At 38.3% G+C, this 15,054-nt stretch overlaps 1 protein-coding gene across 2 annotated transcripts in view; it reads right to left on the bottom strand.

Annotated features, from left to right (window-relative positions):
• The window catches only part of lyrm4 (LYR motif containing 4), an 80,835-nt gene that overhangs the window by 60,274 nt on the left and 5,507 nt on the right, over positions 1-15,054 (bottom strand). For both annotated transcript variants that reach the window (XM_069191041.1, XM_006634396.3), the window contains exon 2: positions 7,070-7,190. In XM_069191041.1, coding sequence (XP_069047142.1) covers positions 7,070-7,190 — 121 coding nt within the window. The remainder of the gene's footprint in view (positions 1-7,069; positions 7,191-15,054) is intronic.

The following is a 15,054-nucleotide window of genomic DNA, read 5'->3' as shown; positions in this document are numbered from 1 at the left end:
TCTCACAGATTTATACGGGCTCAATTAATTTATTCACCATGTCTCCGATACCCTCTGTGATAATACCAACTTCACCTCCTCTCAGTAACTTGCTTTCTTATGAGTTCTACGGAGGTTCTGTTTTAAATGCAGTGTTGATTCTTCATTGTCTTTGAGCTAATGTGATATCTATTGACAAATTCAAGTAGGCGGCTGCGTCAGCATGCGTAGGCTGCAAAGGGACAGGTAAAGGTTTCTTCCATGCTGAAAGGAAAATAAAAGAGACAAAACGTTTTCGGCTGTAAAGGCTTCTTCCAGCGTCACTGAGTCCTGTCCTCATGAAGCCTTCACAGCCGAAACGTTTGGTCTCTTTTCTTTTCAGCGTGGAATAAACCTTTACCTGTTCCTTTGCTGCCTACGCATGCCGACGCAGCTACTTGAATCCCTAAAATTATACCACCACAGAAGTAATATCTATAAAGTTATATATATATATCTATAACAGAATAAAGACAGTAAACAGCTTTGCGCAGGGAATATTTTGTGATGCAGGTCACATTGACAAGACAAAACTTCAGTTATGCCACACTGTGACTGTGCTTGCAACTGTGTATGACAGATTTCATGTGTCGACTGAGACGGATGGCATGTCTGCAACATTTTCAATTGCTCACCATTATGTAGGTCAATAACCAATAGACGCAGCTGGCATGAGCATGCAGTGATGCTAATGTATTTGCGAACAGCCAGTGGACACAAAGACCCCCATTCAAGAATGCACAAGCAAACTCGGTTCCTGCAGGGCTGATCAGGTTTGAACTCCAAGTCACTTTCCTTCCATTCCTTTCCTAACCGCTTCTTCACAAGTCAGGGTCACAGTGGTCCGGAGCCTGTCCAGGCAGGCAACAGGCGCATGGCAGGATACACCCCGGAAGGGACGTCAGTCCCAAAGTCACTTTTAATTGACTTAATTCAAATCTGTACTGGCCTGGACATCCTGTTTATTAGATTATTTCAGCCTTTAAAATTGATGTTTTGAACTTCAGATTCCACTGATAAACAGTTCAATATTTATTTCAGGTCTGAAAACAGGTGTTAATATTTGGCCCTTAATCATATACTTCCTGCACATCATTTGGCTATGTTGAAATTGAAGCAACAACACACCCTGCCTTGGTGGAAATAGCTGCCCACTCCCTTGAGCACATGGTTCCTGCATGATTATATATTTACTTCTCAATTAAGTAATGCATGATTGTGATTATTTCTTTCAAAGCTTTCTTTGTTAAAATGTTTTACAATTATACCTACATTAAAGTAACAACACATTTAAAATGCAGTGATTGGTCAAAACACACTGTTGAATATGACAGAATCGTTTGCATTTTGGTCTTTTTAATTGATTTAATGTTTATAGCTTCCCCAAACGTATCCTTGGTTTGTACTGGACAATTATCAGTGGAGTGGAAAACAGGAATGCACAATGTTAATGTCTAGCAGGAGAGCTGCAGCTATTAAAATGAACAATTTCATCTAGTGTGAAAATCTCCATGGAGTATAAAGAGCAGGTGAACCGATCTTTTAAGCACACGGCACATACAAAGCTATATCAACATCGGGAAAAATGAATGCAAAAACTATTGTCCACCATAAATATTTCAATGCCTCATATATACAGCTTGGAGTTGCAGTAAAAGTACTTAGATTAGGCTTAGCCACTGTAAATTGGAAAACCCGCATGCAATTTTAGAGGATTCCACAGTCAAAAAACACATAAGCAATGTGACAGTGACAAGCTTTCCATAGCAAGTTTCCAGTGCAGCCCACATATTGAAGAAAGAATAGAAGGCTAGTCAAGTGATTTATTTTACTATACCCTGTAACCACTGTGGGCATAAAAAAGAATCAGTGCAATGTATAAATCTGAAACAGGTTTGACTGCTAACAAAACCTGCAAAGTCTGAATTCAATAGGAGTCCCAGTTTTCAAGCCAGCGACTATATAAATTTTCAGAAGGCAATGTCATATTGCAAAACATATTGCAATATTGTAATTATACTGTCACAAAAGCGATATCTATAAAGTTTGGAATAAAGTCGCTAAACAGTTTTTGCACAGGGAATATTTTGTGATGCAGGTCACATTGACAATAAAAATGTCATATTGTGACATTATGTATGACAGTAATTGCAATGTCAATCGAATAACTGCCTAGTTCGCAGGCCAAGCAGTTGCTGAAAAAGAGAAGAAGGCATTATTATGGGTTTGTGAATAAAAAAACAGAAGCAGATTTTGATGTTGATGAAACTGACTAATTTTCAATTCAGTCATGTCAGCAGTTCCCCAGACAATGGGAGTTTCATTTCTTGATAAACGGTGGTCCTCTTAGTTTTGCACAGCCACAACAATACATTGTGTTACAATACATGAGATGGCTGAAGAGGTGAAAAGGTTGTTATAAAATGGAAAAGCATTTGCTCTGAAACCAAACTTCTTTATCAAAGGTAGCCCATGCCCTCAGCCAGATTGTACTCAGGCTGGCTTGTGGTAAATACTTACTGTACAAGCCCCCATCTGGAGTTTGTCAAATGGAATAGAGTGTTGCCTCAATGAGACCACATCTAAGCGAGGAATTCTGACTGCTGTTTATGGTGATGTACCTAAAAGGAGTTCTGAATATTTGAGCAACCTGGAGAAGGTGGGTTTGGTGCTTCAAGTCTGGTGGGTTCAACACTTTCAGGGAAACAATGGTAATTCCTGGAGGGGTATAAGTGGGAAAGACGGTTTCTTTTATCTGAACCTGAGTGATAAAATGTTCTATTACTACTGTACTACTCATAGATTGCCTATAGCACATACCATGTTCGGACCGGGATTCTCATAAGTGTACTTGGTACCAGAGCAACATAGGCCAAGGGTCAATGATCAACTCTATTGTTGTGTCAGCAGACCAGGGGCTCAAGTATAGAAAAGTGGTCGGGGAATCCTCATCTTGGTGAACATTGTAGTCCATTCCTCCGGTACAGTTATACCTATCATTGTAGTTAAAATTAATGAAAGGACTAGATCACAGGTACAAGTTGGTGAAATCTTTTTCCACAGGATTGGTGTGACAGGGTGAGAGGTTCAGTGATCAAGTCAAGTCCTGGAGTTGAGCCACTGCTCTTTAGGAGCATGCTGGGCTGTTATTGCCACCCTAACAAGATAGCCCTGAAGAGGCACACTTCAGATCTCTTCCAAGCACAATTCTCGTAAGGAGAGAATGATAATGTATGGACTATTAGAAACATGAAAAACAGGTTCCAAATACGAGTGATTCTGTGTCTGCCTGAGAGCCCTTAACTTTAAAGCAGAAACTTTTGTCTTTCTACTAGTAATTAAAGTGAAAGCAGACGAGTACGAAATTAGGACTGTCTGGCAGTAATGTTGCTCCTAGGTATTTATTGGCATCTACTATTTACCAAAGAAGTAGCCAAGCTTTCTGAAAAGGTAAGCTTAATAAGACCATTGACACTGCCAGAACAAAACTGCACACTTCTGTGCTCATGAACACAACTTTTAATTTGGCAGCAATCAGCACAACAACAAATGTCCTGTTCTTTCTCATATCTTTTCTGAAAATATTTTCGATTTTTTAAAGGCACAGTGGTTTTCCAATGTGCATTTGCTGAACGCCAGACAATTTTAGCCAAATACATATTTTAGAATAGAAAAGGTTTCAATTATTGAAACAGAATCATACACAATTTATGGTGTGCTGCAAACAACAACTTAAAAATACAGGAGGGGTTAGATATAATAAATTGCTAGTTTAGAAATAGACAAAACTGATTCCACTATCTTTGTGAAGGTTAGTGTTTCAATTATGATGCCAGATTAACGAAGAAAAGAAAAATAATCAATAACATGATTCATCTCCCCACAGTTGCTTTTAGCCCCTAAATAAAAGTCTTTGATTTCTAAAAAATATCCCTCTTATCTACATGAATGAAATGAATGAAAATAACATTGAAAGTGTTTGATTAAAGGTATATTGGCAAACAACTTAAATATTTAATGAAGATGCTCCACTTTACAGTCAGTTGTTCACACAGGCTTTTTATGTGAGTGCTCTGAGGAACATTAAAGAAAAGATTGCCTCATGTCAAGTTACATAAGACTTACATTCTATGCTTTGAAAAACAAAAACTGTGCAGAGAAAAAAATCTTTAGGAAGTCCTAACCAAGCTACAATATACTGTATCTGACAACTGACACTCATTTCTTTGTATAAATGATTATAGACTTTTTACAAATAAATTGAAATAACTGATTAATTCTTGAAAAGTTTTTAATATCCCTCAGCAAACCAACCCAAGAATGACAGGATTTTCTCCATACAATCTATATTCAAGAGTATTCCAACTATAATAAACCCCCCAAAAATCAAAACACGGTAGAAAGAAGCAAGGAAAACATCATGTTATGATACTGTCAAATGCGTCAAATGTAAGACAAAGCCAAGACCATGTGTGTTCCTACAAATTAACAGCATTAACACCTTGTAGCTTGATTTTGTTATTTCAAAAGAGAACGAAGGACAGAGTTTATCAGTACTGGGTGGGGAACCCTCTTAGAAAGATGGTTGCTGTTGCAGGGGATGATCCCTGCTGCTCCAGACTTTTCAAAAAACCAATGCCCCAGTCCTAAGTTGTAAGAAGTGCCACACTTTTGGATAGGACATTAAACCAAAGTCATGGCTAAATGCTTATGAAAGACCCCATGGCTGTGTTCTTAAAATTAGGGATTACCACCCCCGTGAACTCAGAACCGAAATCAATTGACCCTACTTAAAGTATACGTATGTCTCCCTTAATTCAACTGGTGAAGCAATTGCTCACTTTTTCACCTGATCTGCTGTGCAAAAGGACAGATGGTGCCAAATGGCTGCTGTGTGGTGATACCCTTGCACTGAAGTGTGCTGTGTGTCATTCGTGGATGAAGCAGGTCCATCCCTATAGGGCAAAAATCTCTATGCAAATAGAAGGTGTTTATTATTAATTTCCCACACCACACCAAACAAGATCATACTAAAATTGTTGGTTTGGAAGGGAAACTTTTAGTGCTATAAAGAGTATTCTCTTTGCCACGCCCTCTGCAGCCAGAGGGTGTTCCTACTCTGTCCTGTCTCTCATTTCCGGTTCTTTGCTGTCCTTCCAGTGTCTCTCACTGTCTGGGGCTATATATTTCCGGGTCACTCATTCACCTTCGCTCGGCACTGATGTTCGGATGTCCTGAGACCCGCCTAGCATTCAGGTCGCCCCACGTCCTCTGCCTGAGGGCATTGGTTTCTATACGACTCCTGAACTGCCAAGAACGGGCTAATCCCCCGTTCTGCCGCTACACATATAGGTCTTTTTCCACTCTCCTGCCTCTCCACAGCTCGTCCCTTCTGACATCCGTGACACTCTTGTACCAAAAGTTCAGGACTCGTGAGTAAATTGTGCTGTTCCCCATTAAAGTCATAGTGACAACAGCAGGAAGTGTCTCTGCGTTGTGTAACAGAATTCAGCTTGGGAGGAAAAAATATAGACAATCTGAAGTATGATCTGTGTCTGCGACTAAGGATCTGCGCCTGTGGCTGGAAGGTTGCCGGTTCGAATCCCACAGCCAGCAGAGGAATCCTACTCCGCTGGGCCCCTGAGCAAGGCCTTTAACCCCAGCTGCTCCATGAATGAATGGCTGACCCTGTTCTCTGACCCCAAGCTTCTCTCTCTGTCTGTGTATCTCATGGATAGCAAGTTGAGATAAGTGAAAAGACAAATTCCTCATACAAGAAATTGTATATGGTCAATAAAGTGATCTTATCTTATATTAAACACACTATACAGTATACTGTAACTACCACGCCAAGATCAGATCAGTTTCTTGGTATTATCGATACTGGATTACATCTGGCACACTGCACACATATTGAATAAAATCATGATACAGTAACATCTGCACTGAAAATAATATCAAAGTTGACAAGTTCATACGTGTTATTTGACAGGTTTAAAGTGCCAAATGTCTGATTCTAACAGCATAAGACTGTAAACTGAAAAAAGCAATTTTTCTGCCTGATTTAAGTTTTTAACTATGTCAGTCTCCCAAGTTATCACCTCCTCGAACCAATATAGATGTGAGAACTTGTTTGAAATACAGTCTAAGCCGCTTTTGTTTTATTCTCTGTAGAAGGGAAGGCTGCATAATGCTTACTAGCAAATCTACAACTAGCTTGTTGCCTCAAATTAGACTCCTGTGTCATGACATTGATATATATCCTTTATTTGGGAGAATTTATGATGCAAATGGAAATATTACATGAGTATCAGAAACAAAATCCCATGTTAAGGATAAATTTAATTTAATTGATTGAACAGTACATAAAGTAGCTGCTACTGAATAAAAGTGGAGAGAAAGGTGAACCCATTAATCATGGTTCTAAGTTCCCCACAAAGCAAAGAGAACAAACCGAAGGACAAAAAAGGACCCCCAATAATGCAGTAATTAATAAAATACCCGAAAATGTAAATAAACCACACTGCATGCTTTACACGTGCCCGTTACTGTTGCTTCTTGTTTAATAAGTTGACTCTTACAAGTCAATAAAGCAAGAAAAACTGTTTTTAAATCCTTGGTCACCATCTCCAACAATCCTTAATCCATGCAGCTAAACTACTGTAATTATAAGAGTAAAATGTATTGGTCTATAATTACTCATTTCAGTAATTTCAGTTTTTAGACGGACTAAGTGAGTACTTCTAAGGACTCCCTTACTTTTCAATTTTCTTAAATGCAAGTGGTACGATACCATTAAGCCCTGGAAAGAACTTTGTCTCTCCTCGGTCTGGGGCAATTTGGCTGCTTATTCCACAGTAAGCACCTGAGTGAATAACATGTATTTAATATATTTGCCGCTTGCCTTTCATCATATAAAAGTTTCCCAATTGTAACTCTGCAACAATCATTAACTGTTATACTGATTTTTTTTTTTTTTAGCCTCCACTGTTCTCTCTCTTTGCCATCTAGGTCATTCTCGACTTTTCACTCGAATGATGGATATCCTTACCTGTCTCTGAAGTACAGCTAAGTTGTCTCTTGCCTTGTTTAATAGCACTTCAACTGTTTTGGAGTCCTCCACATGCTTGTTTTCTTTGAAGGCATCCCTGACCCTTCGGAGGGCATAAGTCCTGTAAAACCAGACATAGTTAAGTGCATCTTATTGTTGACGACTGGGGTAGAGTAATAAATCCCTGGCACCATGGAGTCCTCTCAAACACTAGCTGGAAAGGCAACCCTGACAAACATTTGCAGCTTCTCTAGAATGGAAAAAAATAATTTAACTTGTCATCAAAAAATGTATTCAGAAGTGCGAAGTAATCAAGTCTAAGTTCCCCAAAAGAAATCAAGTGTACTGGATTTCATAGCTAGATGCAAAAATAACAATACACCTTCACTGTATTGGTGGTATCACATTGTACTACAGGAACAAACTAGAAATAATTTCAGCTAAGAGGAAGTATCATTTTTTCTGCTTAGAATACACTCTTGCACAGCACTGAAGAGTTATTCTATTCTGGGTAGGGAGTGTATACTCTTACATGACATTACTGATTAATCATTCCGCTCTTTGGAGTTTTTGGTTAGAATACCACAGAACACAACATTAGTAAATGTTTCAGTAGTCTCTCCAGCTTGTTGCAGTTCTGTAACCAGGGTTTCTATATGTCCTGAATACAGAAGAAAGATGGTTCTGAAAAAACATGAACAGAGGAAACATGAACACTGGAATCCTCCAGTGTGTGTGAAGCTCAGAACAGTAACCGCATAAAACTGGTGTAGCTTCCAAGGGTGAGATCTCTTTCACATACTTTGTCACATACATGTATTTAATTTACATTTAACTGCATTGTAGCAATGGCCATACTTGATGCCAATCCTCTAATTCACCTGAAATGGGCACTGATGGGCCAAGATGCCAATGTGTGGGAAGAAGGAAGCTTGTTTTGTGCATTTTTGTTAGGGCGTTTAGTCTCAAATGTAATGCCATGACAGCACCCTGAAAGCTGACTTTTTAACATCAGACTTGCATTATTCATATTTCTTAAACAAGTGCAATAAATAAAATTAAAATATACCATGTTGAAAAGGTGTAGTTCCACATGAATTAAATGAACTGCATACATTGGTATTGCTACCATTACTTAATCTACAATGTCAGAACGACATCTGCGCTCATTATGACAACAATAATGAATCATTATTCTGACTTCTAAAAGGTAAATAGAACAGAAAAAAGTTTGGAAGCACAGATCAAAGAAATATTTTTCAGTTTTTCAGAACGGTTTGCTTGCAGGCCTAATACTTTTAAGACTACTATATGGGGACATTTATGCATTGAATATATCAGAGATAGAGAAACAACTGTTTTCCTGCAAAAAGCAGAAATCCCATAAGGAAATTAAAGCCTTTGATGGTGTTCAATATGTTGTTATATGGCGGTTATAACACTCTTGAAGCCTATGGCTATGTTCATTTCCTTTATGGATTGTCCTACCATTTCTAAACAGTGTGTTTTTAATGCAATGTGATTTTGAAATAAAAAATAGATATGAAAAACAGAACATAACTACCAAATTAAGGTTTTCTGCAAAGCAGCTGTCAGTGACACACGGAGCTCTGAAGTCATGTCATTCTGTCAAATACAGATACTTTCTTGGGAGAATCTTGTTTCCAGGTTTCAAAAAAGCAAAAACCAAGGAAACAAACCACAAGAAAGGCACCCTGTACTGTACTGCCCCTGTGATGCTAATGCTAACTTCAAAACAAATTGAAAATACCTTTTCTTTGATTTATCTAACATTCCTTTGGGTTTAAACTAAAATGATTCTATAATAAGTACTTTACTACTTTAACATTACGTAGTGTGTTTTTTCCTCACATGATGAAAATGATTCAAAATCATCACCGTCTGACAGGAAGCACAGTACTAGCAGTTTATTAATGGCAAGCTGCAGGTGGTACTGTACTTTTGTATGCTTGAATGCCTTTTCATTAATAACAGGTTATCCAACACAAATTGCCTAAACTAACTTAGATAAAATGCACTACAATAGTGAATACAACACAAATAGAATTCTCCACAGACTTCATAAAACAGAGTTTGTGGAGATAATCTCTGTAGTAGATTCCCTGGGGGAAGGAAGATACAGTAAATGTCTATCCATTCCCTCAGAGAATACTGTTACATGATTATATTCATTCCAGACTCCTAGAAACTGCACATCCCCTGCTTCCACTGGGAATATTCCATCAAACAGAGATTCCTCAAGTACAATCACATCCAAAGTTAAAATCACAGCTTACCATGTTACACTCGAAAGATGACAATGAGATTTTATTCAGTAAACAGCTGATAAAACGTTTTTTTTTTGCAGAAAGAAACAAAATGAGAAACAAATTGCTAGTGATGCAATATGACGCAATGGAGCCCTAGGTTCAGTTCTTGAGGTGTTGTCTGTGTGGAGTTTGTATGTTATCCCCATGTTTGCATAGGTTTCTCCAGCTGGTGCAGTGTTCTCCCACAGTCCAAAGATATACTGGTAGGTTAATCTACTTTGGGAAAACTGGCCCTGGAATGTGTGTGTGTGTTTGTATCTGTGTGTTTCCAGACTTTTTATCTGCTGGGGTAGGTTCCCATCAACCTCAAGACCCTGTATTGGACAATGCAGTAAGAAAAGGAAGGATGCCCATGTATTCTGTGACTGATCCAGAATAACAGACAACGATCAGGATATAGTCCTTAAAACACTACCCTTAGGCTGTAAAGTCATAAATTCACAGTTTTAAAGGTGATCAATTTTCTCATTAACTTTTCACTTCTAATGATGACAAATCATTAGATTTAGAAGGGCATCTCTGTCAAGTTAGTTGCAAAAACATGTTTTTACTCTCCAGAAAGCAAATTATCTTTGTGGCTTTGTTCTGGATGTTAGCTAGTAAACAAAGGTTAAGTAAATGTTATGAGGACAAATTTCTCCAGGTTGTGGAGAAAAAAAGTCCACACTGCCAATAATGGTTTTTAATCTGGTAGGAAGGTACTGGTGAATTTTGTCCCGGTTTTAGGTCTGAAGAAGGTTTTCCTTTAAAAGCTGTCAATACTTTGCTCCATTAATGTTTCCAACAGTCTTAAGAAGCTTCCCAGTCCCTGCTGAGGAGGGTGAGTTGCCCCCCTGCTGAGTTGCCCCCATCATGTTTAATAGTAGGAGTGGTGTCGATGAAGTGATGTACTATGTTGAATTTGTGTCAGATGTATCACTTGAAATATAGACCAGGAAGTTTCCATTTTCTCATCTGATTGCAAAACCTCAGACATTTACAGCACCACTTAGGTGTTTTATTGCAAATCCCTTTTGGGATTTGGGGATTTGAGACATTTTTATTTTCAGTTTCACACCTGCACTCTTGGTGGGATATTTTTGACATTTTTACTACAATTCAGCCACTGAGCTCTGCCTAATAGTGACTAATAGTCTTACCAAGCTTGTGTTGTCCTAATAGTGGCATCCCTTGTCAGTTTCCTCCTTTACAGGCTTCTCAGTATTGAGAGACCGCTATCATTGGCCACAGACAGAGGCCACTCAATAATGAGTGTGGCATGGTCAGCTAATTTATGTTTGCCACAGAAAAAGGTCTGAATTCTAATGAAATCATGACTTTTCTGTTTTCCTTTCATGTTATCTCTGTTCATTTTGTTTTTGCTTGTGGAGCAGGTTGCATATATAATGATAATGCAAAATGTCATGACTGCTAAGTTTAAAGCAACAAAATGTGAAAACCATGCAATGGTCTGAACATTTTTTCAAGGCACTGAATGTAGCCATAGGCTGGGAGGCATATTTAGAGCAAAGAGGCAAGCTGAGCAATGAAGCAATTTTTGTTTTAAAAAAATCTATAAGACGCATTTCCTTTTTATGATATGCTAGCTAGCAATGGTTTTAAAAATGTGTCTGATAGGTAGACAAAAGGAACATACATTTTCCTTCTAATTTCTACTGACTATGTGTATATTTTTAGACATGCATTTTGTTTACCTTTTCAAATGGATTTTTCTCAGTGCATAGGGTGCTGATTTAGTGTTTGAATACTTGCGCAAGGCACTGATTTTATAGAGACAACCAAACAACATGTACTGTTTTAGGCCTATTGGCCTGGATTGTTAATGCGTAAGAAAGATTTGTTTGATGGATGAATATTAAGCTGATAGTTTCCCATCACAGAAAAGTAATCTTTCCCACAAGCCTCAGGTTAAGAGATGAAGCCCCACTTGTATGCATCACTGCAGCTATGCTGCCCTGTTTGTCATACAGATTACTGTCTATGATTATCACCTAAGAAATAAAGCTCTCACTGATTTAGGAGAAAAATACATGTCATGAGTCACCACTTGTCCATTTAAATCCTATAAAGCCAAGAAGCTGAAAAGTGGGATCCTTGTGATTGAATGTTTAGAAATGCCATTGATAATTTCTTTCATTATCTGTAGTTCCAAGAATACATTAAGCTATTTTAAAAAGAGATCTTAAGCTGGGCTGCAGTTCAGTTTTTTTCAGAATATAGGTTATAAATGGCATCAATATCTTGTCACCCTGCAAATGCTCATACTTTCTGTGTGTCCAAAAATCAATGATTTGAAATCTTTAGACAACTGCACTCTCTAGCTGGAGCTATAAGAATTCATCACTTACAGCAAATGACTGGTCTCTCTGGGCCAAAGTGACAACTCAATTTACACTGATTTAACAAGGCTTTGGGCTTTTTATTACATGTAATGTGCTGAATGACTTACATCTGCCTTGTTGTGTATCTTCCTGTAGCACAGTACCTCAGCACAAAGCTCCAGCTATGTCTTGAGTATTTAACATAAGAACATAAGAAACCCTTTTTCATAACAAGCTACTGTAAACAATAGGCTGGGAGCAGAACTGGATCTTCCTAATTCATGAAAGATTGGCTTTCCTTTATGACACAAAATTTCACTAGTTCTCAAAAGGACTAGTTTCAGTACTAGGAATACATTTTCAATATTATACAACTAAGAAAACAATTAAAAGGCGTTTCCAGGTATCAGTTACATAAAGCTTATAAAAACATTTTATAGGTCAGTAATTATGTTTTTAAAAAGCTTCAAAGTCTGGAATTGATTTGTGACAGTGAATAAGCTAATCATAGTGCAGTAAGTATATGTGTATGTTTTTGTATTGTTCAAGAATACCCAGGTTTGAAACAAGTGAGGACTTGATTAATATACTCAAAATCCACAGTTGTAACGGATTTCTTCAAGATCAACAGTGCAATACGAAGCAGGAGTTATTCATTGAATATTAAGGGAAGTCATAATGAGTGAAGAGAAACACTTCTCACGCAAAGGTTTGAGGGAGTCTCGAATATGCTATCCAGCCTTGTTGGCGAAGCTGAACACTTCAAGATACAGTTGATGAGAATGATCCTCAGGTTAATTACATGCTAGCAACCAGTAAAAGCCAAAAGAGCTGAATGGCGTCCTCTCACATTCACATCGTTTCATCTTCACCTGAACACAACAGTTACATGTTTCAACTTGTTGTTATAACCCACACCAGCGGCTATATCACCCTGCAACTCACAATCAGCAGCCCACTGATGTTCAGCAGGTGTGAGCTTGGTCAGTGCCTGGATGGGAGAGCTGGGAAAAACTAAGGCTGCTGCTGGAAGAGTTGTTAGTGGGAGCAGCAGGGGGTGTTCACCATGCGGTCTGTGTGGGTTCTAATGCCCCCAATATAGTGACGGGGACACTATACTGTAAAAAGATGCCATCCTTCAGATGAGACGTAAAACCGGGGTTTTGATTCTCTGTGATCATTAAAAATCCCGGGGCATTTCTTGAAAAGAGTAGGGGTGTTACCTCGGTGTCCTGGTCAAATTTCCCATTGGCCCTTACAAATCATGGCCTCCTAATAATCCTCATCTACTGTATGAACTGGCTTCATCACTCTGTTCTCCTTCCCACTGAGGGCTGGTATGTGGTGATCATCTTCAGAATCAAGGTTGCAAACATTTTATTAACAGTACAAAATGTAATGAAATATAGACTGCTTAGAAAAGTCAAAGTATACATCGCTTATGCATTTATATATATAGTGAAAATAAATTATAATTTCTTGTAATTTCCCAAGAAAATTGTAACAAATGGAATTAATTAAGAAGACAGGAAGACTGTGTACTGAACAACAGCAGAAACATCACTATGCATGTATATTTTAGGATATTGATTAAATGATTTTTACCATCATTGGAATTAATTCATAATTTATTACTGACTGTGATGTTAGTACATGTTAAATGTAAATATTGGTGAAAATCCAAAAAGAAAAACACAAAAAGTAACTAATGTGCCTCACTTATCAACTGTATTTGTTCTACTCGTATGTTGATAGATAAACTAAATCAATACACTGACCTTTGCCTTCTGTGTTGTCTAAGCTGTTGCAGCACAATAGACCATCAATGATTCTCAACCCTTGAGAGAAAGCACAAATCATGACACCTAAGACAGACATATGCTCATTTACGTGTGAAAGTCTGAGCAGGAGTGACTTGCCTCTAAAGAATTCCACTTGTAACGAGTGATAGCAACCTGAGTGAATGACACTGCGTTAACAAGCCTTGGAATCTCGTTCGCTTCTTGCAGTATCATTCTGATGTGACAACATTCCATCAGGACAAAACTGAAACATCCTCTTCCTGCTCAAGAAACAGCACCTTTCTTGTGAGATGAGAACATCAAAGGTGGGTGGGTCAGAAGAGTCAATCTCCTGTGTGTGGTTGCAGGGTTCATAACTGTGAACCTAGGCATGAAAACCACACAACTGTAAATTCCAAAATCGGGTGTGTCCAGCAAAAAAAGACAATTGGAGATTCTAATTTAAAAAAATACCCTCAAGAATGAGAAAATATTAAATACTTCCATTACACATGAAGTTAGGTCCTTTTAGCTAGGGGGATGGGGTGGAGTGGCAGCCAACCAGTGGCAACTTGGAATCCCGGAAGGAAAAGATACCATTACTGGAACTAACCCATCAGACTCAGATTGCAGGTACAGTCTTTTCCAGACCAGAGCAGAACTTTCAGCCCTGAAGTCATTGAAAGCATAAGTAGGGCATAAAAAGAGCAGTCCCGTGTGAGTTTTTGGGAGTTCAAAAATTCAGATTTTTGATATGCGTGCTAAATATTATTGTGTCACTGTTTGTTTTTTTTCATTATTTGCTTCTGTAGAGCTAATTCTCTTTATCATCAAGAAACTACAGTGCTGGTAATATTCGCCATCAGTTATACCCTCCTAAGGTTCTACCAAAGGATCGCTAAAATAAAATGGGTACCATGCAATAAGAATTTCACTATATCAGCAGCAGTTCTCTTAAACGCCTAAACACTTCTCTAAAACACTGTCTCTCTTTTTTCCAGAACTTTGGATTTGAGCAGGACAGAACTCAATGCAGAACCAACAGTCTTTGTCTTATCTGTCATGAGAACGGTTAACCATATCTGGTTGACCACAGGCCAAGAATGGGGTTGTCATTCAGAAAAATGCCATGTATAGTTACTAAATATTAAATTGTTTAGAAAAGCGGACAAAAAAAGCTGGTTGCCAGAACCTGACCACATACTGTATGAACTCCCTTGGCCATGTAAAAAGGTGTCTGTAGTAACCTCTAGAAAGAGTGTCCATGAGGAACTAGGCATAAGCTATCCTATCTTTAAGGGGTCAAGTCCATTCTGAGACTGATCGCAGAGAATCAATTGGGATTTTTTTAAGCCAAATTTATAAAAGTTTCTTCATCTGTAACAATCAAATCCCTGTGTAAAATATCAACAAAGGGAGGGTGGAGAGAAAAGTAAAAAATCAAAGCTTTTCTTTTTAGAACTCTAAACACAGAAAGCAGGATGTCACCGGGGAGGCACTGTTCTGAGATCCTGATCTGGGCTGCATGGTATGTAAATTACCGGAGGGGAATG

Source organism: Lepisosteus oculatus, chromosome 6, assembly GCF_040954835.1.
Source record: "Lepisosteus oculatus isolate fLepOcu1 chromosome 6, fLepOcu1.hap2, whole genome shotgun sequence".
In the NCBI taxonomy this organism is placed as follows: Eukaryota; Metazoa; Chordata; class Actinopteri; order Semionotiformes; family Lepisosteidae; genus Lepisosteus; species Lepisosteus oculatus.
Note: the sequence above shows the minus strand (reverse complement) of the source record. Positions and strands in the feature narration are given on the sequence as shown.